Below are 27,114 nucleotides of genomic sequence, written 5' to 3'. Positions count from 1 at the left end.
AACTTCCTGAGCTAGTCCTGGTAAGACAAAACCGTAGAGCACTTCTGTACACGACAGGAAGCTTTGCAAACAAAGCAGATCCCACCCAGGCCGAGGGAAAGGCAGCTGTGAGAACTGTGCACAGCAAGTGGAAGTGGTGCTTTCTGAGACTTGAGGCAGCACGGTGCTCAATACCCAGGTGCTCAGGTTTTGATTCTGGTGTCCAAGCAGCCTGTAATCCCAGTGACACTGATTGCTGGTCACCCAGCAGAAGGAAAAGATCTGCCTAACAGCTTGGAGTGGGTCACAAAATAACTTGATATCTTCTGCATCACTTGCAGTTCTCTAGAAGTAAACAATAAAGCAGTAATGGGTAATAACATCCTTCTGATTCTTTTCATCCTTGTCCAAATTCAGAGTACAACGAGCAATGTCGGTTGCTGCTGGAGCAGCTGTCGATTTCAGTTTGTTCTTCATCTGTTTACTTGTTCAACCTGAATGCGCAAGAAGTTAGGAAATTACTAAAACAAATGGTTCTATGTAGTTGTTTGCAAGTTGTATATCATCATTCCTTACATTCAGTATTTTTTTTAAATAATGCAGTAACTTTGTTTAGGAGAAAATAAGGGTGTTTTTTTTTTTCTTAAAATTAGCTGTGATGATAGAGCAGATAATTTTGAGAGATTAACAATTGAAAAACCTTTAGCATTTGTGTAGTAACAATTGATAAAGCTCCAGGTAGGCAAAATTAACTTGTCTGAAATTTGTATATTGGTTTGGTGTCAAACTGATCTTCAAATTTTGTTCATGGAATGTTTTGTTTTTTTTGCTGCAGTAGCGGTGGAGTGAGCACCTCAAGGATTCCCACTTGAAAGTGTAGGTGGGATGTTGTGTGCAGAGGTAACACTAACACAGCCTGCAACACAATGTTACAGCTGGTAACAATTAATTGTGTGGGAGAAGGGGGTGCCACTCAAAGAAGTGGCTCTTGTAGGGAGCAGGATGGGCTTTGGCACTCTCCATGGTGCTCTCCTGGCACAACTTTGGTGTGGCAGTGGGACAAACAAGAACCTGTCAGAACCACTCCTTTACTATTTGCTCTGCTTTATTTGTAGAACTAATAAACAGGAGTTATGGCACATTGTAATTCCTCCTATACTGTATGAATTTGCCTGGAGTTCATCCACCACTTCCATGAAATTGTGTCTGCTTTTCAGCCCTCTTCTTGTGATAGCTCTTGAGCTGGACATGGTGTGGTGTTCACAGATCTGAGAAGGCTCTGCTGTGACAGTGAAATGATATTATAACATACAATATTATTGTGTCTAAACCATGGGCTCTTCTGATTTATAGAAATGGAGAAACACCTTGACAGTTCAATTCTGGAACAATGCACAGATGGGAATTTTATGGTTTGGTACAGCTCCTGAAGGTTTTTAGCTTACCTGGGTGTGGTAATATTTGGCCTGAAGGTGTTGTGCAGAGTGTAATGTCACCACACCTTGTGTGTTGTGTAAGGCAGAAATGTTCTGAGGAGTTCTAATGGATACAGGCTCCTCCTGCACAAACAGAGAACTCTTGGGAAAGTGAGAACAGGGCAGGCAACTTTCTTGTTGGGTTCCCTTCCTTTGAGTGATCCTCAGAGAAAATCATTGGAGAAAATAATCAATATGGTGAATGTCTGATGTGTCTGCTGCCTGCAAGTGTTCTTTGCATAGTGCTACTAAAAATATTTGTTATTTATAACAGTTTAAACTTGTTTTGAAGGTGGAAATTGTAAAAGTGACTAATGAAAAACAATGTTATTGGAAAAAGTTTTGCCTTGTACTGCTTAGTGATTTTTGTGTGTGTAAATATATATTAACACACTGCTGCCCTACTTATAGTGGAAATAGGAACTTTTTATTACAGGACCCCATTAACATATTTAGTTTGTCCTTTTGAGTGAGAATAAATACAGAAGAACTTGCTTGAGGATTGTGGAACTTTGAGTGCTTCCACCTCACAGTTTACAAGTTTTTAAATAATAATTTTCAAGTATTTGGGGAATAGTGCTGTAGAATCCCAGCCCCTGGTGCTGCAGGACTGTTGTTCTACAGCCAGGAGAGCAGGAGCTGTGATTTTAGGCTGAGAGAATTGCAGGCTTGGTGGGTGCAGGTTGGTTTGAGGGACACAAGCCTGATTCTTTGTTCAGGGATTAGCTGGTGAAACATTAACAACTTTGTCCTGGCTGGGGTCACATAAACAAACTGCACCATGCTGTATGTGTAGGCATGAAGATGGGAGGAAATAACCTGAGACTTTCATGTCCCCATGGACACCTTCTTGTCACAATTAGTTGGTTTCCTGTTCACAAGTGGCTCTGTGTAAATTCAGTTTGGGCTCTCAGGGATGGTGGAACAAGGCAAAATAAGTACTTTGGTCAGGAAAAATGGTAGTTCTGCACTTCATTACTCCTTCTTAATATGGTAGGAGCTAATGATGGTAGTTATAATGACCTTTAAGGATGCCTGTGGTTTAGTGTTTTTTAATGAGTGCAGCTTTGTCAGGAACAAATACAAAGCCAACATGAGATTCATTAGATTCTAGCTCCTAATAACAGAATACAAGCTGTTAATTCTCATGCAGTATAAAGTTTTCTGCTTTCCTGTCTGCATTTTGGTTCTTCATGTTCTTTCTCTTGCTGTGAATTATTTTTGTCTATTAAATTGGAGTAACTTCTGAAATACTTTGGTTTCATAATGGGAGCTGTGCTGGATGTTTGCATTTGTAACTGTGTGAGTACATGAGTAGACGAGAGCTTGACAGTTATTAAGAGTTGAAGTGGTTGTATGTCCCAGTTGTATTAGAACAGGTAAGAATTTCCATAAAGAAGAAAGAAGGCAGCAGCACATCAGGCTGACAATATACACTGGTGTATGCACTGGCATGTTTTAATTTTTGTGCCAGCCACTTTTAGTGTGTAAATGAGAAATAAAAGGTTTGAGCACAAAGGCTGGAACTCAAAGGGTAACCCCAGATTAGATGGCCACGTTCCAGAGCTGACACAAACTCAGCCTCCTGTGATCCTTCAGGCTGGCTCTGCCCTTCTTAGGGAGCTGCAGCAGCTTTGCTGTCTCATTTTGTACACACTGAGGTACATTTTACACTAACAAATTCACAGCAATGAATTTTTTCATCCTCCAGTTTATTGTAGCATGGTGATGTTCCCAACCTAGAAATGTAACCAATGCAGCAGAAGGTTTTGCTTTCTGCTTGTAAACCAGAAATGCAATTTGCATTTTTAATATGCATTCTTATTTGAACTTCATACAAAGCTTGGGTGGATAGGACAGGCTTCCTAAATCCATTAATGTTAGTTTATAGTCTTCTGTGATTCAGAAAAATACCTGAATGACTTCTAAGATAAGCAGTAATCCCATCAGTTAATATTTGCTATTTCAAAAGAATTGTTTTGTGAAAAATCTTTATAAAATTCATGTGAGTGTCTGGGGTAGCCAAAGCATGTTTAACTCTTTAATACCAAGATAAACTATCATTTTTTTTTGCATATCTCCTTTATCAGAAAATTGGAGATTCTCCATAATCTATGACAAGTTTCTCTAATTGTCCTGAATTCCTCCTTAATAGGGACTCACCTGTACTGAAGTCAAATGATACCATGGGATTCCTCATTATTAAATACAGTGTAATTCCTGCCTGTTCACATGGTGCTTCATTTCCTACTTCCCCAAAGGACAAATAATCTTTCAAGGATGCTGTTATAAACAGGAAAGAATAGGGAAAAGAACAGAAGGACCTTTTGTGTGACACAGCAGCTGTACATTGTTTAACCCCATATTCTTTGCCTACTGAGTCAATGGTTTATGGTCCATGCCTGTGGAAATTATTCAACCTTGATTTTCAGCTCTTTGAGGAGAAGCCAGAGTTCCCTGCTATGACAGCAGCACTACTCGTTTTTCCAAGTTTTAGTATCACATAATTTATTATTAAGGGAGAAAAAAGTGACTTCACTGTCAACTTGTTGTAATGTAAGGATCAAATACTGCTGTGATGAAGTGCTTGCTCTTTACTGTAGGTCTGTCTTGGAAGACAGGCAACATTATTCTAAGAAGTTGTTGACATGATCCCTGTGACCATGTTCCAAATTCCATGTTCCAAGAGTACAGACAAAATGAATGGTCTTCACAAGGAATTCCAGCTCCTTTGGCTCACTGCATCCCTTCTGCTGCCAGTTTGTTTGTGGGCTGTGTTTTGGTCGGTTGGATTTTCTTACTGCTTCCAAAACAACCCAAACAAAGCAGCTACACATGTTCTCACTTTCTCAAAGTCTATCAAAGGCAATGTATTCTACTTACAAGGAACGTCTCAAATGGTTTTGTAGGAAAATCCAAATGGAGTCTGACACTTATTTCAGTGTTTAGTGCACCCACAAGAGCAAGAGGTGTTCTACACAACCACCAGCATGCAGCAAAAGAATCTTACCAAATCTATCTCTGCACAGAACAGCAAGAGAAGTTGACAGAACCAGAGCCTCTCCCTGGGCAGGGGTGTTGGATTATCCTTGCATTCACTGTCATAGAGGAAGCAGAAATAAAAAGAAGTGTGTGAGGTAATTTCTCAAAGCAGTTTCTGCTTCATTTTTTAAGATAATTTCAAACCAACTCTGTCAAGTTGCTCCTCTTGAGAGAAAACATTTAGGTTACAACAAAAGATTAATTCCAGGTTTCAAGTGTGATTGTTGTTAAAAGGGTAAAATCTAAGATTGCAGTTCAGTTGGAGCAAAGGTGAATCTTGTTCTTCATATTCATGATGAAAAAGGTGTCCCTTGAGCAAGTGAGGCATAAAAGGAGTCCTGTTCTCATTGCTCTTCATTGGCCAAACTCAGAGCTGTGGAGCAGCTCTCACTTGATCCCAGCAGCTCCCCGGTGTCAGAATGAAAAGCTCAGGAGAGCCAGGAGCAGGGCAGAAGATGAGCAGCAATTCAGTGCACATCAAGTATTGCCATCCAGCAAAACTGCTTTGTGCTGCCACCAGGATGGAAGCAAAGAGCTCAATCCCACTGCTTGTATCGAAGCAGAAAATTGAGATCAAGTCTGCACTTACTGAATGTGTCAGGAATTGTTTTGGCATTGTTCTTCCAGTTTAACTGTTCAGAAGCACTTCACAATAATATTATAGCAAAAAAACAAAAGCTATGTTCCCTAAAAGCTCAAAGCTCAAGTCAACCACACATTTGAAAAGCAAGCAGCAGAGATCCAGTGCTGAGCGTGGTTTTGCTAGGAACGCTTTGCAGGAAAGCAACTTGGCTCTTTCCAAAGTCGAATTTGCAGAAGTTTTAATAGCACATTTGATAGTTTGAACTGAGGGATGCATGAGCTGTAGAGCATTGTGAGGAGAGGCTGTGTTTTCCTGTAATGAAAATCCTGCTGTCTCTGAGGAGAAGCATGCTGCACTGTCACACCTGGCTCGTTGGAGAGGCTCCAAGTGAGGTCTGTCCTGCAGGATCTGCAGGGATGGGACCAGGAGCCGGAGCCTGTCTGTGCCAAGGGCTGCACAGGGAGCTCAGCAGCCGTGTTACAGCAGGGCTGGGAGCCCTGGGCTGCCAGACTCAGCCCTCTTCTCATATCCTCGCTGTGGAGACTCAATGGGAAATGTTTGGATTGCAGCTGTGGCTCTGGAAAATGCCAGAACTTCCTTAATTTGCTTCTGCCCCAGCAGATGTTCCTGCAGCTGTCTAACCTGATCTGACTGTCCTGCTGCCACCCTTGCCCTGTGTCTCACACCCAGCAATTTTGTTGGCTTAGGCTGACAAGGAGCTGCAGCTTTTGGAAAAAAACCTTATAATTTCCTTCTGTTTTTTAAAGCTTACTTATCAATGAGCACCAAGAACCATTGTCAGAAACCAACTTACCAAAACAACGATGGCACTTTGAGCTTCAAATTATGTATATAAACAAAAAGTTACTTCTGATGTCTTCCTCAACTCCTTTTGTATCTTCAGTTCCAAAGCTGATGAAATTGACTTTTGTTTACAGTGATTTTTTTTTAATTTCTGAATTAATTTGCTGTTTTATAAAGCCTCAGCCTTTGTCAGGTATTTGTCAGGGGTGTCTGGTATGATTCCCCTGCCTCTGGCATGTGTTCTCTCCTGTTCTGTTTGGGAGCAGTGCTGAGGCATCTCCCAGCAAGCCATTAAAGAATCTGTACCCTCTGCTGTTAATGATTTACCAGCCTGGCTGACCCTCAGGCTTTATTTAGCATGAGGAATTGTCAGATTTATTTCTGGGGTATTGCTCATTTGTGGATGGTCATTCTCCTGGGGGATAAAGTGGAGAAATTGGGTAAAGCTGGCAGCTTTTCTCTGGGAGGTGGTGCCATCCTGCCCTGGGACAGCCCTGGCTCAGGGGAACCAGCAGCTCTCCATCTGTGTTTTGGCAGCCCATGTTCAGGCTCTAGGTTAAGCCTTAATTTAAAAAATTGAAGAATGCATATTCAAGGAGTTTGTGAAGCAAGCAGCTGCAAGGCAAACAAGATTTTTTCCATATGGTGTCATATAGACCAAATGGAAATGTACAACAATAGTAACAAAACTATTGGTATTGCTCAATTCAAGTGTTTTTGAGAAAGCAGATGGATTCCAACAGTCATTTCAAGGTTTTTCTGAAAGCATGGTGAATGCTCCTTGAAGTGTGAAAAATATTATGCTCAAGCAAACATTAGTAATAAAATTAGTAAAAATATAATTCACAAAATGTCAGGTGTACTTCATCATGAGTAAAGATCTTGAAAGCCCTAAATGAGTGTGTAGTCCTGGTTTCTGCACATCAGCTTTTATGACTTGGGTACCTTTTCCCAATTTCCTAGGTGCCTTTTTAGATTTAATTGCAAAACTGAATATGTTAACAGATGGTTAAATTGTCTAATGGGAACATTATTCATTCTCTGAGCTGAAGAACAGAGGTTGTAGGAGTGAATTCTATTTTGTGACTAAGACCTAAATTCAAGATGCAGACGACTTTTTGTACTTCAGCAATTATCCAGTTTGGGCTTTGTCCCTTTAAACTGCCTTGGTTCAGGTGCTCATATGGGGAGTTATTCCTCTCCTGGTTGTGTTTGAAAAGCTCTCCTTGAGTGGAGCTTTACCACTTCTGCAGGTGTTGAGGTAAATGTTAGAAAATGGCAATACCAGCTCAGTTTAGAACAAAAGACAAAACCTGCAAGTTCAGAGAAGGTCGAGTTCCTGATTGTTACCCCTAGAACTCAAGCTTTGCTGGGAGCTGCTCCTTGAACTTGCAGCCTGTGGGCAGAAATTGGGTGTTCCAGCACAGCAGGACCTGCCTGGGCAGTGGAGTGAAAATCAGTTTAGAAGTGACTGAGTGACCCTGTCACTGTTCATCCTGAGTGTGTGATCTGGGAGTTACTGCTGCTTTGGTTTTTGTGGTGACAGGGAGATTCCTGAGCATAACAGTAAAGGACATGGCAAAGTAATACTTGAATATAATCAATCCACGTAAATGCACCTCAGTTTGCAGCTCATGGCCAGCTTAAGGGATTTGGAAGGCTTTATAATAACTCAAGTTAGAAAAATGTATAAAGAAGTAGACTTGCTGTGAGTTTTGTATTAAAAGTTGATGCAATCACCTCAAGTAATTTAGTTCTGTGAATATGATATTGCTGCTGCTGTAGTCTGCATTGTTTGCATGAGGAAGCAATGCTTTCTGCATCAAGAAATGTAGTGATCTGTGAATATCTTTCTACTGTTTTCATGTGCAAGATTTCAATTACTCTGAATATTAACTTGGCTGAGACCTTTTGAGATAAAAGAATTGTCTGGTGCAGTTGCATTAGAATATGCTATTATTTTTGTGTGCTTTACTGTCATGATCTGTCTGTACTTAGAGAGATACACAGAGTAAATTAAAACTGGGAAGAGTGAATAGAAAATGATATTAACCATTGATAGCCTGGAAAGGCTGTGCTGTAAGGAAAACACTCTATCACTTAAGAACTAAGTCAACCAGTGGGAAATAATTCTTTGGTATAGATGCTGAAGAAATTTTGTGGTTTGTGTTGATATTATAGTTCAGGCAGAGAGATGATCTATAATGTCTTAAATTGTATATGTATTTATACATGGAAATGTTAATTTGTTATCCCTTATCTGCAAATGTTTCCTTGGAGATTTTTATGAAGCCTTTTCTCTTGGGCTGCTCCTGCAAACAGGAACTCAGTGTATTTATGAAGTCAGGAAGGTGTAGATTTTTCTGTCTTGTGTTGCTCAGGTTGTCTCATAGATGGCAGAAAGAATAATGCCAGAGGACTACAAAATCAGCAATATCTTAAATTTCCTTCTAGGGAGGTAAACTGCTTTTGGGTTATGTTCTGAAATCAGCCTGGAAGTGCAATTTCTTTGTTAGTACAAGAGATTGTCAAAATTGTGTGAGGATCTGCAGGTACAGAACAGCCTTGGCTTTGCCTCCAGCTACTTGCAGTGTCTCTCCTACCTGTTAAATGTGCTGCTTATCTCGAGTGGCTGCTGGCAGCAGTGGAGTTTGTGCACCACAAGGATATCTGGGAAGAGTGCTTGCGGGGTCTGAAAAAATGCAGCATGCTATCTTGTTTTAGTATTCTGTGTTTTGCCCAGAGGAGTTTGAGTGACAAAAGCAATATAAGTGTAGAGATGGGGTAGATGATCCTGTTCCAGCTTCTGGCAGAGATTGACAGTACTTAAATGAGAAGGGAAAAGAAAATTCTCATACAAGGAGCTCCTAAAATGCATGTGGAGTTTCAGGACTTCTTGCCTGGCTGTCTCTGGGTTAAAAACAGGGTTAGGCTTTACTTCATTTTTGTCTGTAATCTCAATTAAAAGGTTTATTTAGCACAGTGGTAAGTGAACATCCTAGTATGGCATTTATCATCTTGAAACCAGAACTAAGTCCAGGAGAGGAGAGCACAGCAGAGGTGTAAGGAAGGGTGTTGAGATGTGATCTGGTAGGTGAGAGGTTGGTGTCAACATCTGGATGTGCAGATGTCTGTACTGGCCCAGGCTCAGGTGGGGTTTGTGCAGAGCAGCTCATCCAGTGCTGTGTGTCCTGGATTTGTGACCAAAACAGCTTTGGCAGAGAGAACCCCGGTGCTTCAGCTTCTGCTGACCAGCCCTTCCCAGTCCCCAGGGCTTCTGCTGCTTCTGAGCTCCCACCAGGACTGGGCTGGGTGGTCTGGAGGTGGGGACAGCCAGGACAGCTCATCCCCAGCGACCAAAGATCCCAAAATGTGTCACATGGTGCTGGGCAGTAAAGGCAGGGCTGCAGGGTGGGGAGGAGGAGTTTTTCCCAAATCATCAGGTGCTCAGAAGCTGGGTAGGCATTGGCCTGCTGGTACCAAGTGATGGCTTTGTTTCTCTTTTTTCCCCATCAGTTATTACATTGTCTTTATAGCTCAACCATCAAGTTTTTCTTGTTTTTGTGCTTCTGATTGGCTGCATGGTCCTGCTGGGAGGGAGCAAGTGGCTGTGCAGGGACTGACCCATGAGTCAGGGTCAGTCCTCTCCACTGTCCCATGGACTTGTGAATGCTTCCCAAATTCTGTCCCCCCAGGAGTTCTAGCCCTTAACTCCTCCTATTCGTGACTGCTTGTTGTCAGTTGAGCAAAGTTCACGAACCAAATGCTTCCTTGGTAATGATTGTTGATACTGGTGTGCAATGTGGGTGGCTTTTTTGGCCACGAATAAAGATGTAATGTTGGTGATTGTTGTCAGAAGGGTTTTCCTGCTTAGGAAGAAGTGACGGGGCAAAAGGGAGGGAGAGTGGTTTGTGCCTCATCAGTGCATGGACTTGTGCCAGTTCATCTGCAGACTGCTGTGACTCAGTGTCCAGGAGCACTTGGCACAAGTCTGGGCACAGGGAAGAGCCTGGGCAGGGCTCAGCTCTGAGCTCAGAGCCCCGTGGCTCTGCTGACGCACTCGGGAGTCCAGGAGTCCGTGTTTGTTTTGGAAACCCTGCAGAGAGACCTGGCTGCTCCTTGGTGCAGGGCTGGGGGTGCTGGAGCACTGCAGGCTCCAGCTTCATGGATTGCATCCTCAGAGGATGAGGTGCAATGGGATGCAATCCTGAATTTTCACAGGAAAGGCAGCAGGTTCCATTTGCCTGCAGGTTTTTTAGAGCACTCAGTGACATTTCAAGTGTTTTTTTAATATTCAAATACATGAAATAGATTTATTTATTCTTAAGCAGTAGGTAACACTGTCTTTTTTTCTTTGATTTGTGTGTGTTGTTTTTTTGTTTTTTTTAATAGAATATTCAAATAAAAACTTTGGCAGATGATGTGGTAAGGTCTTTGTAGCATCTTAATTTGCAATGGTAACTCCACGCTGCATGCTACTTTACTCAATGTTGTGGACAAAATAACATTCTTATAAGGATATTAAGCATTAGATTTCAGAAAATTGAGTGACTATTTCTAAAGACCTTAATTTGTAACTTCAGTTGAAGCAGATTAATCATGATTTCTATTTGGAGAAACTTCCTTGCGCACATTTCAAATACTTTAGTAATCCTGTGGCTGTGTTGAAACTGTTACTCAATAGTTGAAGTGTTATTTCTCTTGACCTTCTCCTTGCCAGTAAATGATCTGCAGAGGTTCTTCAAAGTTGGTTGCCACATGATTCAAGTGGAACCATTTTGGGTGATAAATGTGTACTGAGTGCCAAAAAGCAAGTTTGTATTCAGTAGCACTAACTTGGTAAAGCTGAATACTTTCCAACTGGTTCCAAAGTATTTTTTTCAGAAACTTCTATCAAAATTGATTTCATATGTGCATATATATATGAAATAAAGCCAGAGTGGTTCTGTGGTTAATGATTGTGTGCACATCTGAAATAAGGAGATGGTGCCTGGTAATCACACAGGAAATTCCTTTGTATCTTTCAAGTGATCTCACCAGTGCAATCTCATTGAACAAATTTGTTGTTAATAAGTTATACTTGAAACAGATGACAGTGTGGTGAAATTGGATTTTAAATGACTTTTTATGACTGTTGAATGGTCAACATAAAACTGCATTGGGCTAAATTTGGGTACTGGCCTTTTCCACTAGGCTATGCCCTAATTTTAGTTTCCAAAAATGTAATGTAAACTATTCTAATAAGGTAGAAAATGGATTAAAGTAATATTCTTGTTTTGTCAAAGACATAAGCAGTATCCTTGTAGGTATTGTGCTTCTGTCCACAAATATAAAAATGTCTAAGAAAGAAGAAAACTCCCCTGCCACCCTTCCCTCAAAAAAAACAACTCAAAAGAACTTGACAGGGAATGCAGCTTATCTAGGGACACTTTCCTTCAGAAATTTAAGGTAATCTTGTAGGATCTCAAAAATAATAACAAAAACAATGAAGAACAGCAATTAAAAATAAACAAAACAACAGAAAAATAATCTTTCCTCTCCATAATCCACAGCTCTTGCTCTAGTGTCTCCACTTTGGACTCGACAATCTAAAACGAATCAAAGTTTTTGCAAATGAAACACTCCAGAAAAATCAGACATTTCACACCTTGGAGAGCTCCTTTAATTGTAGCCAATATAAATTTTGGTTGCTGTGTTTTGGTGGAGATAACTGCTCTGAATGATCCTGGGAACCCTACATAAGCTGCTGTTAGATGAAAGCACATCTTCATAAGGCTGTTGAGTGCCTGAAACAAATACAGGAGTATTTGTGGATGCAAACAGTTCTTTGAGGAAAATTGCTCTATGCATGGTGTTCTCAAAATGAACATGAATATGTATAAATAAATACAGTTGTTAAATAAGTAATTTAATAAAAAATAAAATAATAATAATAAAAAATTTGGACTGTACTCAGAATAGTTTATGCTATAAATACAATAAGAATGGCCTTATAAGGAAGGTGCTGGTTCTTTCCAATATTAACCCTGAGTGAGCATGCTTGCAGCCCAGGAGTTGGGACTGGGGTCAGCCCTAACCACAGGCTCTGGTGCTTGTGTTTAACCCGGGCTGGCTGCTGCCCTGTGAGCAATCCACCACCTGCCTTTCTAAAGCTCACCACTAATTCCAGGAGTTCCTGCTCTAAAACTCTTCAAGGAGTTCTGAACTATGCTTGGAGCGTTAATTCCTCTACAAACTTTATTTTACTTCAGCAGGATTTTTTATAAGCCTGATGGACTTGTGAGTACCTCCTTCCCAACGCTGCCTTTTTCAGCTTCCTCCAAACACTTGTAGCCTTTCAGGTGAAGGAACATTGCACATTCAGTACCTTAATGGTACCATATTTATTTATTATCAGGATAATTGGAGAGTAATGGGAGATTTTGAAGTGCAAAGAGTTTAACCTAGCTGGTGCAATTTTGGCTCAGTGAGAAGTATTTAAACCCCTTCTGCATGTGACCTGTCCTAAGTTTACCTTACATGTTACTGTCCTCTGTGCAAAGTAATCTCTGAATATTAGAGTATTTTTACTTACAGTTCAGTTTAACTCTGCTGCTTGAATTAACTAAAACCACGTGCATTGCTGCTATGTAATTGGCTGCTTTATTTCTATTTCTGCTCATTTTTGAATGTCTTTGCAGCGTGACAGAATCACAAGCTTCAGAAAATCAGCAGTGAAGAGAGAGAAGCTTCTCATTCAGCATCCTATTGACTCCCAGCCTTCCATCAGCGAGATCCCACATGCCCAGGCACTTGTTGATGAGCGCTGCATGAACTTATCAGAGAAAGAAGTCATGGATCTCTTTGAAAAAATGATGGTAAGATGTGTGTATGTGGAAGAACTGTCCTGTTCCACTGGGTGGCTCTGCTCTGTTCAGTGGAGCTGTGAGTGTCTTTTGAAGGATTGGATAAGTGTTAATTAACTCTTGCTTGATTTGCTTGTTAAGGGATTAGTTTGTACCTTTTCCAAGCAATGGTAGTTGAAGCAGACAATAGATCTGTCTCACAGAGACCAGCAGCTCTGTGCCAAGGCTGTTCCCCAGCAGTGATTACAGGAACATTGACTGCTCTTAGGTGTCTGAAGTTACTTTGACTTTTAATGGCAAGCCTAGTCATGACTAGTAATGACTGCACTGTATTTAATCAGTTATTAAGTTAAAAGAAATGTCTCAATAGATTTAATCTAGCAGAGCATTTTGACTTGTAGGCTTGTTTTAAATACATCAGTTGGAACAGTTTCACCTGTGCCCCTTCCACAAGCTAATAATCCATGTAATAGCAGCTTTCTGATTAGATAGTGCAGGAGTGGTGTCCACCCTGGTAAGATATCACTAAAAGCACAAGAATTAACACTTAGCAAGAGTTAACACTTAGCATCAACTTGAGCTGTACAATTGTTGTGCTTGTCCTCTAGTTTTACTTCTTGAGCCAAATTTCACAAATATTAACTACCCTTGATGCAATTTAAATTTTGGCTGAATCACAAAGCCAGTGAAGACTTGGAGGTGACATAATTCAAATAAGAAAAGCAGGTAGGGCAAAATCAAGCAGACACAGCTAAACTGGCAAAAAGCCACTTCTGTTTGCTTGAGAATTGTTTAACAAAAGCAGCTTAAAAAGAGCACAGACTAATAAAAATGCTGAGCTGTGTTCCTGATGTGGTGTGGTCTGTTTGTGTGCAGGAAGACATGAACCTGAATGAGGAACGTAAAGCTCCGTTACGAGACAAGGACTTGAGCACCAAACGGGAGATGGTTGTCCAGTACATTTCTGCAACTGCCAAATCCGTAAGTACTCACCTGTCCTGGGCACACCTGAGGATGGAGCTTAGCTTGGAGTCTTAGGCTTTTCAAGCTTGAAAATTGAAATTTTTTATCTGGATTTATGTAAGAGTAGTAGGAGAATATAAATGTGTACATCCTAACACACTTCTAAATGCTTGCAGCTGCATCTGAACAGTTAGCTTGCATTTCCCTTGCTGGGTGATGTAAAAACATGATCCTTTCTTAGAAACTTGAAGAAATTGCAGATCCAGTGATGCAGAGTCATGGATGGAACCTGAGCATATTTCTGTGCAATTCATCTGAAGTACCAGTACCCAAAGTTTGACTTTGTGGTTTCAGTAGTGAGGTACTAGACTCCTTTAGTGAAAAGGTGGTCTTAAAACCAGTTTCAAATTACATTTTGAATAGAAAAAATATTTTGACTTTTCACTGATGTTGACTATTCTCTAATTTAATTGACTGATTAACCCTTCATGCAGAAGTTTTGAATTCTGACTCCTTTGGAGTGCAAGAAATGTAAGGAAACCATTTGGTACCCCAACATTTTTGGGGTGGGTAAATACAATTTCACATAGTGAAGAGATGCAGTTTATTTTCTGCAGCAGAACTGTTGGTACTAATTAGTTATAAAATACATCAGCAATGCTTTGTGTGTGTTAGAAGTCGACTATGGCAAATATAGAAATAAGTGAAGATTATGGTCATGTCTGCTCAGGAATCTTTAAGCGTGGACTGCAAGAAGTGCAGACTTGTCCCTTGTTAACCTTGAAAATCAGCTCTGCAGAGTTCAATTTCAAACATTAAGATGACAATGAAGTGCAATTATTATGCAAATGCCTTGCATGAAACATTATGAACTTCAATGAGGAAAAGCTTGTGTTAAAATGGTGATGAAATGGTAATGAAAATGGTGATTTAAGTTCTGAGAGGAGTGATGTTCCTGCATCAGTTAATCTTAAACAAAATCCACAGTCCTTTAGTGTGTGCTGGAAGGAATCCAGTGCTTTAAGCATGGTCTAACTAAATGTACAAATTACTGGAGAATTATTCAAGCTTATGCAGTCAATGTTATGAACTATGAGCTAGAGTGTCTTTGGGAACTGTTAATTACACTTTGTAAGGTTTTAATCTTCAGTAGATGATCAATATTAAATCTGGAATTTTTCTTAGTATGCAAAAATACTTTGAAGCAGTAGAAAGTGGAAGTAGAAATGGAAATATTTGCATTTTTTCCCACAAAGTAGTTGAACAGTGGTGATGGCTCTCACATACACTGCAGTTGAAATGTAGCTGCCTCAATCCCAGGGTTGTGCAGCTGAGTAAGGAAAGCATGGCTACCATTGCATGGCTCACTGCTGAAATTTTAATGCATTGCATTCTCCCTGTGTGTGCTGCAGCGTGGGAAACCTAACAGAACTGGGAATATATTTGTCCAAATGCACTAACAATGTAAAACCAAGTCATCCTAAAAGGTCCTTGTACGTGGATGTGCACTTTGGGCTTAAGTCAGCAGCAGTGTGGATGTTTTTACATGTGGCAAAGTGTTTTTCCTAGAGGAAAAACAGCTCATATTGAAGTTTGTGTGCTGCAGTACATCCTCCTTGCAATTGAATCACAGCATTTGAATGGAGTCTCTCAGAAATCTGCATTACCTTTCTGTAGCATGTTATCCTAATTTAACTTTTAAATAGCTAGCATCTTGATTATTAAAAAAAACCCTAAAATACTTTAAATGTTGATTGGGATCTTACAGGGGCACAAAAACCTCATTTTCACTTGTAATTTCATCTTCTGTTTAGTGCAACTACTATTCTGCTCAATGAATTCAAGCCCTAGTTAATCTTTACTGCATCATGAATTGTCAAACTTTCCTTTCTTCAGGATTGTCTTCCATGAAAATGCTGGTTGCATTCAAAGCGATCTGTCTTTATATTTTCTACCTTTTTCTTTTGTCACAGATAATTATCTGTCTTTTTTACACTGAAAATACTTGGACCTTCTGCTTAAAGCTCACGAAAAACATTTAACGTTTGATGTGACTTCTTGCAGTTCATTTCATGTTTGTTTTACTTAGGCTTTTGAGCTCCCTCCCTTCATGTGAAAATCACTCTCATTTGCTGATGTTGTCTTAACCAAATGATTTTAAATTTGGTGTTTCATTTTCTCTGCCTGTGTGCTGTCTGCAGCATGCTGACCATGCTTTTCTGAAACACTTGTCTTCAGAGTTCTGAGACAGGAACTTTGGATTTCACTGGGTGAAGAAAGTTTTCCTTGGGGGTGAAGGACATGATGTAGAAGCTGATGAGCTGGATGCTTTCCTGGGAAGTGATTTTCTGTGCTTCTCATTCCTTCTCTCACTCGAAGAGAAAGATTGTTGACCATGGAAATTATACCTGAGAACTGAAGGATTGAAATTCAGTTTCAGAGCTGAACCTGGTGACATTTTGTGCTGTACTGAGTAGTCGAACATGGGTGAGAGGAGGAGATTGTTTGGTGATGGCAATCCCTTCTTGTGCTTCTAGAGGAAACCTCTTGAGGAAGAGAAGTGTTGGTCGTGAAAGACTTGCAGGGACTTTTGTTTCTGAAAGAGTTCCTAAAGGAACAAGGGAAGAGAGAGAGCAGGAACTGAAGCAGGGAGAGGCTGAACAGATTGAGTGACATTCAGATGTCAGCAGCAGAGCAGCCAGAAGAGGTTGTGCAGTGAAGGGGCTGCAGGTGAGCAGCAGGTGAGCGGAGGAGGAGAGGCTGGAGCGGAGGAGGAGAGGCTGGAGCGGAGGAGGAGAGGCTGGAGCGGAGGAGGAGAGGCTGGAGCNGAGGAGGAGAGGCTGGAGCGGAGGAGGAGAGGCTGGAGCGGAGGAGGAGAGGCTGGAGCAGAGGAGGAGAGGCTGGAGCAGAGGAGGAGAGGCTGGAGCAGAGGAGGAGAGGCTGGAGCAGATGTCCATTGTCACGGTGTCCCCAGGAGCGTGGCTGTTTGTGCAGGGTGACAGAACAGGGCACAGATGTGCTGCCTTCCTGCAGCTTCCTCTGGGGAAAGGCAACTTTTGGTTCATGAATAGGAGATGCTGGTCCATGGTAAAGAGAAGATGGCATTCTGAAAATCACTGTTTAATTATCCGTGTAATTAAAAGCATCCATACCGAGCAGCTGAATAAAAATGTCATGTGAGATTTTCTGAAATGCAAGTTGGGGTTATAACTGTAGGCTATGTTTTTGATTACAGAAACTTAATTAAGTTCAGTGGTGACATCATCTAAAAAGATCAAAAGCTGCAAAATAAAAGCAGCTGTTATACCTACAAGGAAGTCAGTTTGCCATTAGTGTGTTCTCAGTGTCATATATCAAGTATCTGACCTGATAATTTTAACAAATAGCATATTTAATCTTTCAAGATGTAGCTGGCAAGACAGGTATTTAGTTATTTTTTGGTAAATATGTCAAAGCTGATGATTCAGCAGCAGAACATAAGAATTTGGAATTGTTGCTTCTGCAGTAGAGGAGCAGTTTTTCTACTGTTTTCCTGTTGAGAAGCTCTAAGCCCAAAACAGGTTGATAAAGTAATAAAAGAATGTAACTACTACTAACGATTAAACACTGAAAAATGTGTGTGCAACTACATCCTACTAAGTACTGTGCTGTGTTTATTTATGTATTATTATTATCTTTTTTACACAATAACCTCTCTTGGCTGACCACTGCATGCAGATAGTCGGAAGTAAAGTTCCGGTGAGTACGAACATGAGAGTTTTGTTTTCTCTTCTGAACTTCCCTTTTTAGACATTAGGCTGGAATATTTGGACTTTTATCTGGGTTTTTAAAATTCAGTGGGAACAACTGAATGCTTGTTTTATCAAAATAATTGTCAACCTACTCAATCATGTTAATCTTTCCAGTATGAGATCATTGCTTACACTTGGGAGGGATTTCTTCAAGGTTTCAGGAGTCTGAAGCTTCAGACTTCAGTGCAGTTCAAATGCTCCAAACTCACTGAGCTCATCTCTTCATTGTGAGCAACAAATATAATTCAAACTTGTCTTGATTTCTATTGAAGGCAGACACTTGAGATTTTAAATTGACAATATTTGGCTTACTTCATTCTGTTTAGATGTGGAATTTATGTCCTAATTGTTATTATTCATAGCTTGTCTTGGAAATGCCAAAGCAGATCAATATGAGAATAAGATTAATTTAGAGGATTCAGGAGGTCAATAAGTTGAAGATGAGATCACTGAGAGCATAACTTTTCTCTTACTAAGGCCTCATCTACATTTTGTTGTCTTGATCGAATTCAAATATTATAAACAAATATTTGGGATTTAATTTGTTGGAGTGAGCTCAGCAAGTTTTTGTTTCCTAGAAAAAGTGGGTTTTTTTGGGATTAATTACATATTGATTTAAAATAATGGTTGAAAGCAAAGATGTCCTTTTAAATTATGGATGGACTTCATTTTTGATTACAGCCAAAAGAGACTTTTCAGGTAGACCAAGGCTTTCTACTTAGGTTATATTCAGTAATTAAATTCTGCAGTAAAAATGATAGAGAACAATCTCCGGAAAGAAACTGTTATCAACACCTCAGATGTAGTTAGGTTTTTATCCTACACACTATATTCTTGCAGATTTTTTTCTTGTTTTTTTTTATTCAGAGTCAACTTTAAAGAGATTTTTATGTTCACCAGTACTTTTTAGCTTTGTACACTGTTGGTTCTTCCCTGATTGAGGAAGAAGCACTTTCATTGTGCTTATGTATTTAAAGGTATTCAATTTTTGAGGGGACAGATTATTAATTTTCCAGTTCAGTGTGATAAAACCAGTTTCAGATAATCCCTGCTGCTGTGCAATTTCCTTATGGTGCGAATCAGCCTCAACAGCTGCTGTGTGAAGAGGTTACTTTATTAAGGAAGCTGATGTTCCCACTATGGCTAGGAAGGAAATTCTAACACATTTTCTTCCCTTTGATTTCAGGGTGTGATAGAGAGCAAGAACAGCTCTGCATTAAAAGCATGTTTTTGTGCAAATAACTTTCTAAATACTAAAACAAGAAATGCTGTGCCTGGAGTATGGCTTTGCATAGAATTGCTTACAGAGTGCTTGCACCTCTGTGTGCTTCCTCCAGGATTCATCCTCTGGGAGCTGTTTGCTTCTGCCAGCACATGGAGCTATCTCCTTGAGGGTTTACAGATTCACTGTGATCAGGGAGGACAGGAATTTTGGGATGCTCCTGGCAGTGCTGTTGTGTTGTGGAGATTGCAGAGGTTTCCCTGTTTGTGGGAAACTGGGAGCTTGATCTTATTTGAATTTTCCATGGGATCCTCAGCACTGGTGGGGCTGCTGTGTGCTGCAGGCTCTCATTTCGGCTGGCATCAATGAATCATTCTCTGCCTTAATTGTCACTCTGAAGGTGACCAGTCAGCAACTAATGTTGAAGATTTTCATTCCTAAGCATCTATTTAATCTCTGAACATTCTGATGTGGGACCCAACCCTCCTCAATTTCTACCTACTTCACTTTTGCTTTCATCTTTATTAGGTGTTCTGTAAAATGTTTTTTACTAAGACCTTACATCTCAAAATAAATGAGAAATATTTGTATTAAAATCTGATCTGTATCAGGCACAGCAATACTTAAAAGTAGTATTCCAATCAAACTCTTTGAATTGGGAAATAAGAAGCATCTTGTTCAGCATTTGAGGTAAAAGCAGATTGAGACTGAGACATTGATTGCAGGGAATACAGAAAGTAATCCTGGTAAGCTGAAAATTCTCTGAAAGATTTCAAGAATGGATTTTTGAGCTGTCTTGAGTAACCATCTATTTTGAAGAGGGAGGAGAATAAGGAAGAGGAGTTGGTTCCTTATTGCTGTGCAGTTCAAAGTGCTTTTTCAAAGAGTCAGTGAGGAAATGTGCCTGTCCTGCAAGCCATGGGAAGGAGCCTTAGCAGAGCACACTGCCAGTTCTTTCAACTCTTGAGTGATTTTTGAGGGAGTCAGGGGACTGGGGAAAGCAGAGGTGCTGCTCTAATGGCCTGGATGGCACAGAAAGAGGTGGCAGCAAGGTCCCATCTCGGATTAAATAGGAAACAAAAAGCAGCCAAGCCTTCAGCTTGCCCCAGTCTGAACTGGAGTCTCCTTTGGAGCTTGCAGCAGACTGCAGTGGAAGGACAAACTCATCTCTTGGGAAAATACACTGTCTTGTATTCTAGAGGGCTTCTCAGGGTCTAGCTGAACTGGCAATGGCATTGATTGAAGTTGCTATTGTCTCATCTCTGTCCATTTTGTGGCTCTCCAGCAGCATTTTTCTCCTCTTTTACCATTTGGGGAATGGCTGAAATAACAAAATTTGTGCCCAGTTAAATCTATATTGTGGGGATGGATAAAGCTGTTCCTTTTCCCTAGTTCTTTATCTTATGGTCCTTCAGAGTGATGATTTTTCTGAATTTTGATGATTTTTTTATGTATTAACTTGATTTACCATCAGCTCCTACTCTTATAAAGATAATCCCTACTCATTTATTCCTTTTTCTTTTGGTGGAAGAGCATCTCTGTTTAGGATGTCAATGGTGACTTATTTTAGTCCCTTTATATCCTTCTTACTCATCTTTGCCTCCATCCTTTGATGTGTACCTGGTGTGTGATGCCCAGCTGAAGGTGCTTTGCATGTCAGCAAGAAAAATCCTCAAAGCTGAGCCAGTGCAGACCCTCTTGTCTCACTGCAGTCACAGTCTGTCCTGGTGCTGTTCTGAAAGTGTATTGTGAATTCACTTCTGGTTTATGCCTTGAATCTGGCTGGGTCAAAATCATTAACTTCAATTTAGCCAAGTCATTTTGTCATCAGCCATACTTAGTGTGGTTTTGGAAAACAAATGGTAAGAATTTGAAAAGAACAAAGCAGAAGGTTTTTAAGAAGTGGAGCTTTGTGCAAGAGAGGCAATTTGAATATTTGTAGTGGAAGTGATACAATTAAAACCAAATGCATATAAATCCTCTTCTAAGGCACTTGATATTGCCTTTACACCCCTGACATCTTTATCAGGTTCTCTTCAGCAGACCCTTGAGAGCTAAGGAGCTTTAGGAGCTGCAAATGAATCAAAACCACTCTTCTGAGATAAGCCTACTGCAGCTTGTCAGAGCTGTACAAAAGATTAGTTGCACCTTTTGGAAAAATGTTTTGTCTTGCTCATGACTTTGAATACTCTAGCTCTAAAAACTGATACTCAGGTGTTTTAATAGTGAAATATTGTGTAATTAGTTATTCTTCTGTAGTGGCACTTCAGCAGGACAGAGTTTTTCCAAATCTCCTGTATGATTTTCTTGCAGCAAACAAGATCCTCCAGGTATCTCTGTTAGGGGCCAAACACCCACTATGGTACAGAAAACAACTGGCTCAAGAAGTTGCATGAACTGGATTTTTCTGTGTCTCTCTGATTGTTTCAATACTGTCTTGTGAAGTAGCTACTTAACACACTCTCATGAAATATGTTAATTCAGCTGAATGATGGAATTAAATTTTTATATTCAATTTGTACTGCATGCACTTTTACTCAAAGAAGTGAAAAAGATTCCCGTGAGAGTAGTTAACCTTGTGATGTAAAACCAAAAGTATTAAACACTGATGACAAATCTAAGTCAGGTGTCTTGAATACTTGCACTGTGATTTGAAAATTCAGATGGAAATAATAGCTTTGTGTTTTATCATCTAAACACTGATCACTAGAACACTCAGCAGCATTCTGTCTTCTGTGATAGGGTGGACTAAAAAACAGCAAGCACGAATGTACCCTGTCCTCACAAGAATATATCCATGAACTGAGATCTGGAATTTCAGATGAAAAACTTCTTAATTGCCTGGAGTCTCTGAGAGTGTCTCTAACCAGCAATCCAGTCAGGTAAGCAGAACATTTCCTGCAATGGGTTTTATCCTGCTGTTTTTGCTAAACAGGAGAGTTGTGGGCTTTGGGTTTTTTTTTTAAACCAGAGTAGTTATATTAATGCTTGTTGACAGGAGAGCTGTGCTCTCAGCACCCTGGATAAGGATAAGTGAAATGTTTGCAGCTGTCTGCAGCATCTCCTCACCTTTCACTGTGGCTTTCAGCAATTTGCACTGGCTGGAACTGTTTGCCTTCGTGGCTGATCAGATCTTTTGGGAAGTGAGACCAAAACTGGAGCCTATAAAGGGCAGCACAAGCAGTATCAGGGAAATAGCTTTGCAAGTTTTGCATTTGATTAAGGAGTAATTAAAAGCTTTTTTTTTTTTTTTTTCCAGCTGGGTTAATAATTTTGGACATGAAGGTCTTGGACTTCTGTTGGATGCATTGGAAAAGCTTCTGGACAAGAAACAGTAAGAACCTGGATCTCTTGAAGGGAGGGATGGGGAGGTTGTGAAGATTTTCCTCATGTGATTTTTCTTCTTCCTTTCAAGGCAAGAAAGTATTGATAAGAAGAATCAACATAAACTTATCCAGTGCCTCAAAGCATTTATGAACAATAAAGTAAGTATTACTTTAAATTCATATGCTTTCTAGCATGATTGGGTTTTGTTGAGTTCGAGATGTACATGGCATGGTAAATGTTGGAGGGGGAAGGAAAGCTTCTATATCCAGTGTTTAACTCTTTGGAAATGCAGGTCTTAAACTTCAGTGTAACTTCTCTTGAGAGTCTTCTTCATGAGCCTTTCTACATCTTTGCTTAATTTTGTTAAACACAGGGTAAAAAAACCCACAATTTTTCTTTATTTTGTTAAGTACTATTTACTTTGGAAGTAAAATATTTGATAAAGAGAGGATGATAGTGTAAATTTAAGTGAATTTGAAAATGAGTTCCTTGGAAATTGAAAAAAAAAAGTAATTCCAAGTTCAGGTTTCAGTACATGATTGTTAATATAATGTACTTTTCATCTGATTTAATTTGAGTAGGATTTGATATCTTTTCAGCTGCAGTTTTTAAGTTGGTAGGTCATGGGTAAAGGATTAGGTTTAGTTGTATCTGATTTGTTTCTAACATAGTTACTCAGGTTTACAGAGTTATGAGTACCTGCTAGAAGCTGATGTGTTAAACTTGTAATTTTGCTTTATTTGTAGCAAAATCTGAAGTTTTGTATTTATATATCCTCCCCAGCAAACAAAATTGCATAGAAGTTACTTACAATTACTTTTACTCAGTTTAGAAAGACCTCGCAGAGGAGCTCGACAATGAAGTGGGAGAAAAGCAGATTTTTCTTATTTCTGAGGTGTTTCAGATATAGATAGGAAATAAAACCTGCTTTATCTTTTGGTGCCTACTGATTTTAGCAGGTCCTGGTGTCCTGGGGAGCTGAATGTCTGTGTCAGGAGAAAGCCTGAAATGCAGGAAGACTGGGCACACTGACCTGTGTCCCCAGGCAATGATGGCCAGGGGTTCTGCTGGAGGGAGTGCTGCCAGATCCCCCCTGGGAGGGAGGACTTGGGAGAACCCCTCAGGATCTTAAGTTGGTGATGAGTAGCCAAACCAAGCCCAACCTTTTCACCATGTACATTCATCATTTTGTTTTCTCCCAGTACGGTTTGCAAAGGATTTTAGGAGATGAAAGAAGTCTCCTGCTGTTGTCAAGAGCAATCGATCCAAAGCAGCCACACATGATGACTGAGACAGTGAAAATACTTTCTGCCATCTGCATTATTGGAGAGGAAAACATGTAAGTGAGATATTGAAGTTGGTTTTTGTGCTCATGACTTGTTAATTTGGACACAGGTGAGAAAAGTTGACAGTGAAACAAATGTAATCTATTAAGTCTTTAATAATGTGGTTTAAAATTCAAGAGACTTCTTCACTTGTTGTGTTGTTTTAATTCAGTATCAAATCAGAGAAAAGCAAATGAGCAGAGACCTGCCTGTTGTGGCTGAAGGGCAAGGTCTGAGAGGACTGATCACCTCCCCACCACAGGAAGAGGAAATTTTACATTTACAGCTGGGCTTTGGAGCAGTTCAACTCTGAGTTACTTAGCACTTGCCCATGAGATTTTTTAAATCAAGATAATCACTTGGCATATGTTTCCTGTAAATTCCCCACTGTGCTTATGTACTGAAGGTTAAAATGGGCAAACTTCATGTCTTCTGTGCAATAGAGCAATACATTTTGATTTCTGAAAGGACAAATTATTAGAATTTCCAGATGTTAAACATGTGAGCTGTTATCAAGTGCACAATCTTGCAAAGGTTGTGATTTTTTCCCCCTCATTGGTTGTTTCTTAGCTGAAATAATAATATAGAGATTTATTCACCCTTTTTTCTTATTTCAACATTAATCTTGTAGACAATTTTAACACTTGGTTCTTGGATTGTTTTCAACTTTCTGTAGCTAAATGCATTTAAACTGTCAGTGCACTAAAGCCCTGAGCTGAGTCAGGAGTGGGCTGAGGATGTTGAAAATGAGCAAGTTGGTGCTGCTCTGTGCTCTTGTGACAATTTGTCTTCCTCTTAGTCTGGACAAGCTTTTAGGTGCTATAACAACTGCTGCTGAGAGGCACAGCAGGGAGGAGCGTTTCTCCCAGATTGTGGAAGGCCTGGAGAACCACGAGTTCATACAGCTGCAGGTGAGTTTGCTTTTCTGGCTGCTTCAGCTGAAAGGCTGGAACACCATGTATTGCTTGCTGATCTTCCATTTACACAGAGCATTTTTAGTGCCTTTGATCCAGTGGGCAGTGAAAGAGGAGAAACAAATTCCAGTGCTCTGCTGGTACTAGATTTTCTACTTGTTAGAAAATTGTTTTCTACTTCCTGTCCCAAAAATAGGATTAAGAAATCTTGACCTTGGGTAATAAACCTGTTCCTAGTGCTGGTACTTAAGGCAGCAGTTCCTGTGGCCTCTGAAATATTCAGATAAATGCTAATTATGGCAGGTATAGCATGGAATGAGCCCATTTTTGGCAGGGTTCCTTTTGGGATGAGTGAAGTGCAGCAGGATATTATTGGTATTTTTTTTTTCAGCAAGGACTCTGCATTCCTTGCTGTGCGTGTTCAACACATGCCTTTATCAGCCACTAGTGCTTCTCTGAGGGCCATTTAGTGAGCTTTCAAAATTATTTTTATACACTAATAAAATAATCTGTGCTAGTTTTTACTAAGTCATGACTTAGATTGTGTTCATTGCTGCTTATGTGTCCATGGATAGAGGTTTTTATGCTCTGTGGGCACCAGAATTTTGGTTTGTATGGAGATGGAAGCTTTTTTGAATTGGGTTTGCTTGGGTTTTTTTGGTACTGCCATTTTTCCATAGAGGCTAAGTGGCTGAATATCCTAATGGAGGAAAACTTGGATTTCTTACCTCCTCACAATGCAGTAGTTATGCACATTTTGTACTAAAATTTATTTTTCAGCTACTTTGGCTGAAAGATACAGAAAAACACAGGCAGGGCAGGTAACCTTGGGATGCCTTTTTGCAGTCTTGGCTCAAACACACATCAGCTGTAGTTGCCTTAATGCTGTGTTTACCATCAGCACCTCTTGTTTCAGAGCTGATGAGTTAATGATGTCCAATAACTTTCTATAAATGACATTCTCATCTTAATAGTGCCATCACTGAAGAATTCATTCAGGAGTTGTCTCCTGCTCCATGACCTTGTTGATTTAAGGCAACCAACAGCCACCAGCCACCATTCCTGCCAAGCTCCCCCTCCCCAGGCTCCCTGATACCTCAGTGAAGGCACAATTGCAAGACTCATTACCTTGTTTCTGACAAAATCATTCTTTGCTGGTAATGTATTAGCACAAGCCATTAAGGCAGAGTCTCTCTGGCAGAAGCAATCAGAGCAGATGGCACCTCTTCTCTCTATTAATTTCAGATTGGACATGTGCTTTGGCTTGTTAAGTCATGTCATAGTAGTAAAATAACAAGAATCATTCAAGCAGGCATGATGATACTGCATTATCTGAAGATGCAGCTCTATCAAGAGAGTGCCTTTGAAAGGGTGTTTTAATAGAAATTTGATACTCCATAAGGTGTTCTATTAAAGCTAAATAGTGAATGATAGTGAATGTAATTAAAACAGGAAGGTGCTTTTTATCTGATTTTTTTCCTCTGCAGCTATTGGTTTTTTTTTTGTCCTGCTCTAAAGCTACTTCTATTTGCAGTTAAGATCTTTTACCAAACTTGGTATTTCCCTTGAGTCCCATTTTAGTATTTTAATGTGGATCAGCACTTTTGGTGTTGTGCTGTTGTCTACCTGTTTTCAAATAAATCAATTAAAGTGCACAGCTGTTCAATTAAAGCATTAGCCACTATCCTGAGACTTCAGGTGTTTTGCAGAAGTTCTCTGTATGGAAAAAACACCTGGTGATGTGACTAATTTGGTATGGGTGGTTCTGATGTGGGGTGTTTTAAGCTTTGGGTTATTGCAGAAGCAGTTTGTTTTCAAACTGGTGAATGTTGAGGAGAAAGAGAAGGAGGTACAATGGGAAACTTTAGTTTGGGAATAACTTATGTATGATTTTAGGGTGGGGGGCCCTGGCACAGGGTGCTCAGAGCAGCTGGGGCTGTCCCTGGATCCCTGCCCAAGGCCAGGCTGGACGTTGGGGCTGGGAGCTCCTGGGACAATGGGAGGTGTCCCTGCCATGGCTGAGGTGGCACTGGATGAGTTTTAAGCTCCTTTCTGACCCAAGCCATTCCATGATCCTGTTCTGATCATTCACGTGGTACTATTTTGACACAGCAGAAGCATCCTGATATGGAAACAGAGCAGTATTTGATGTTGCTAAAATAAACCAGAGTGTTTCATGTGTGCTGCATAATAAATAATATCCATCTCTTTGGCTTTAGAATTCAACTGAAACAGTGACTGGAAGGATTGATTTTCATTCTGTGTTTCTGATTACAGGTAGCATGTATGCAGCTCATCAACGCCCTTGTTACATCCCCTGAGGATCTTGATTTCAGGATACACTTGAGAAATGAGTTTTTACGTTGTGGCCTGAAGAAAATATTGCCTGTAAGTCATTTGTAGCCAGGAGCTGATCACTGTCCACTGTGAATGTTGAAGATAACCAAACTGTTTAACCAGAACAGCAGATGTGAAGGATTGGGGGTGCAGAAGGTCAGATTATCAATCCAAATTGCTTTCAGCCTGCAGCTAGAAATTCAGGCTCTCATGAGCTGTATAAACCAGAATAGTAGTTGAAACAAGTCAATACATCAGAAATTAAATGAGAGTAGCTAAATTCTGCATAAAGAGCTCAAAGCACATGCAGTGAATGTGAATCTGGCTGTGGAACCAATGTTGGATTAACTTTCTTTGTGTATGCTGTTGCTCTTGTTTTCTGTGAAATCTGTTTTTCTTTAATCTGCCTGCTGAGAATGCATTGGGACATTTTAAGGAAAAATCAAATCAGAAATTCATTTGGAGACTGTCTGTCTCCATGCAGCTGCACAGACAGGAATATTTCTG

General features: G+C 40.1%; 1 protein-coding gene across 5 annotated transcripts in view; it reads left to right on the top strand.

The window, feature by feature from the left end:
- Positions 1-27,114, top strand: part of DIAPH2 (diaphanous related formin 2) — a 170,042-nt gene that overhangs the window by 5,158 nt on the left and 137,770 nt on the right. For 2 of the 5 annotated variants that reach the window (XM_015626234.3, XM_015626237.3), the window contains exons 2-11: positions 10,276-10,308; positions 12,564-12,740; positions 13,605-13,709; positions 17,409-17,429; positions 21,447-21,586; positions 21,964-22,038; positions 22,120-22,189; positions 23,234-23,370; positions 24,156-24,267; positions 26,548-26,658. In XM_015626234.3, coding sequence (XP_015481720.1) covers positions 10,276-10,308; positions 12,564-12,740; positions 13,605-13,709; positions 17,409-17,429; positions 21,447-21,586; positions 21,964-22,038; positions 22,120-22,189; positions 23,234-23,370; positions 24,156-24,267; positions 26,548-26,658 — 981 coding nt within the window. The other 3 variants (XM_015626238.3, XM_015626236.3, XM_015626235.3) reach the window with 3 other exon arrangements.

This window comes from Parus major, chromosome 4A (assembly GCF_001522545.3).
Source record: "Parus major isolate Abel chromosome 4A, Parus_major1.1, whole genome shotgun sequence".
Taxonomy (NCBI): Eukaryota; Metazoa; Chordata; class Aves; order Passeriformes; family Paridae; genus Parus; species Parus major.
This window is presented reverse-complemented; position numbering and strand designations above follow the sequence as displayed.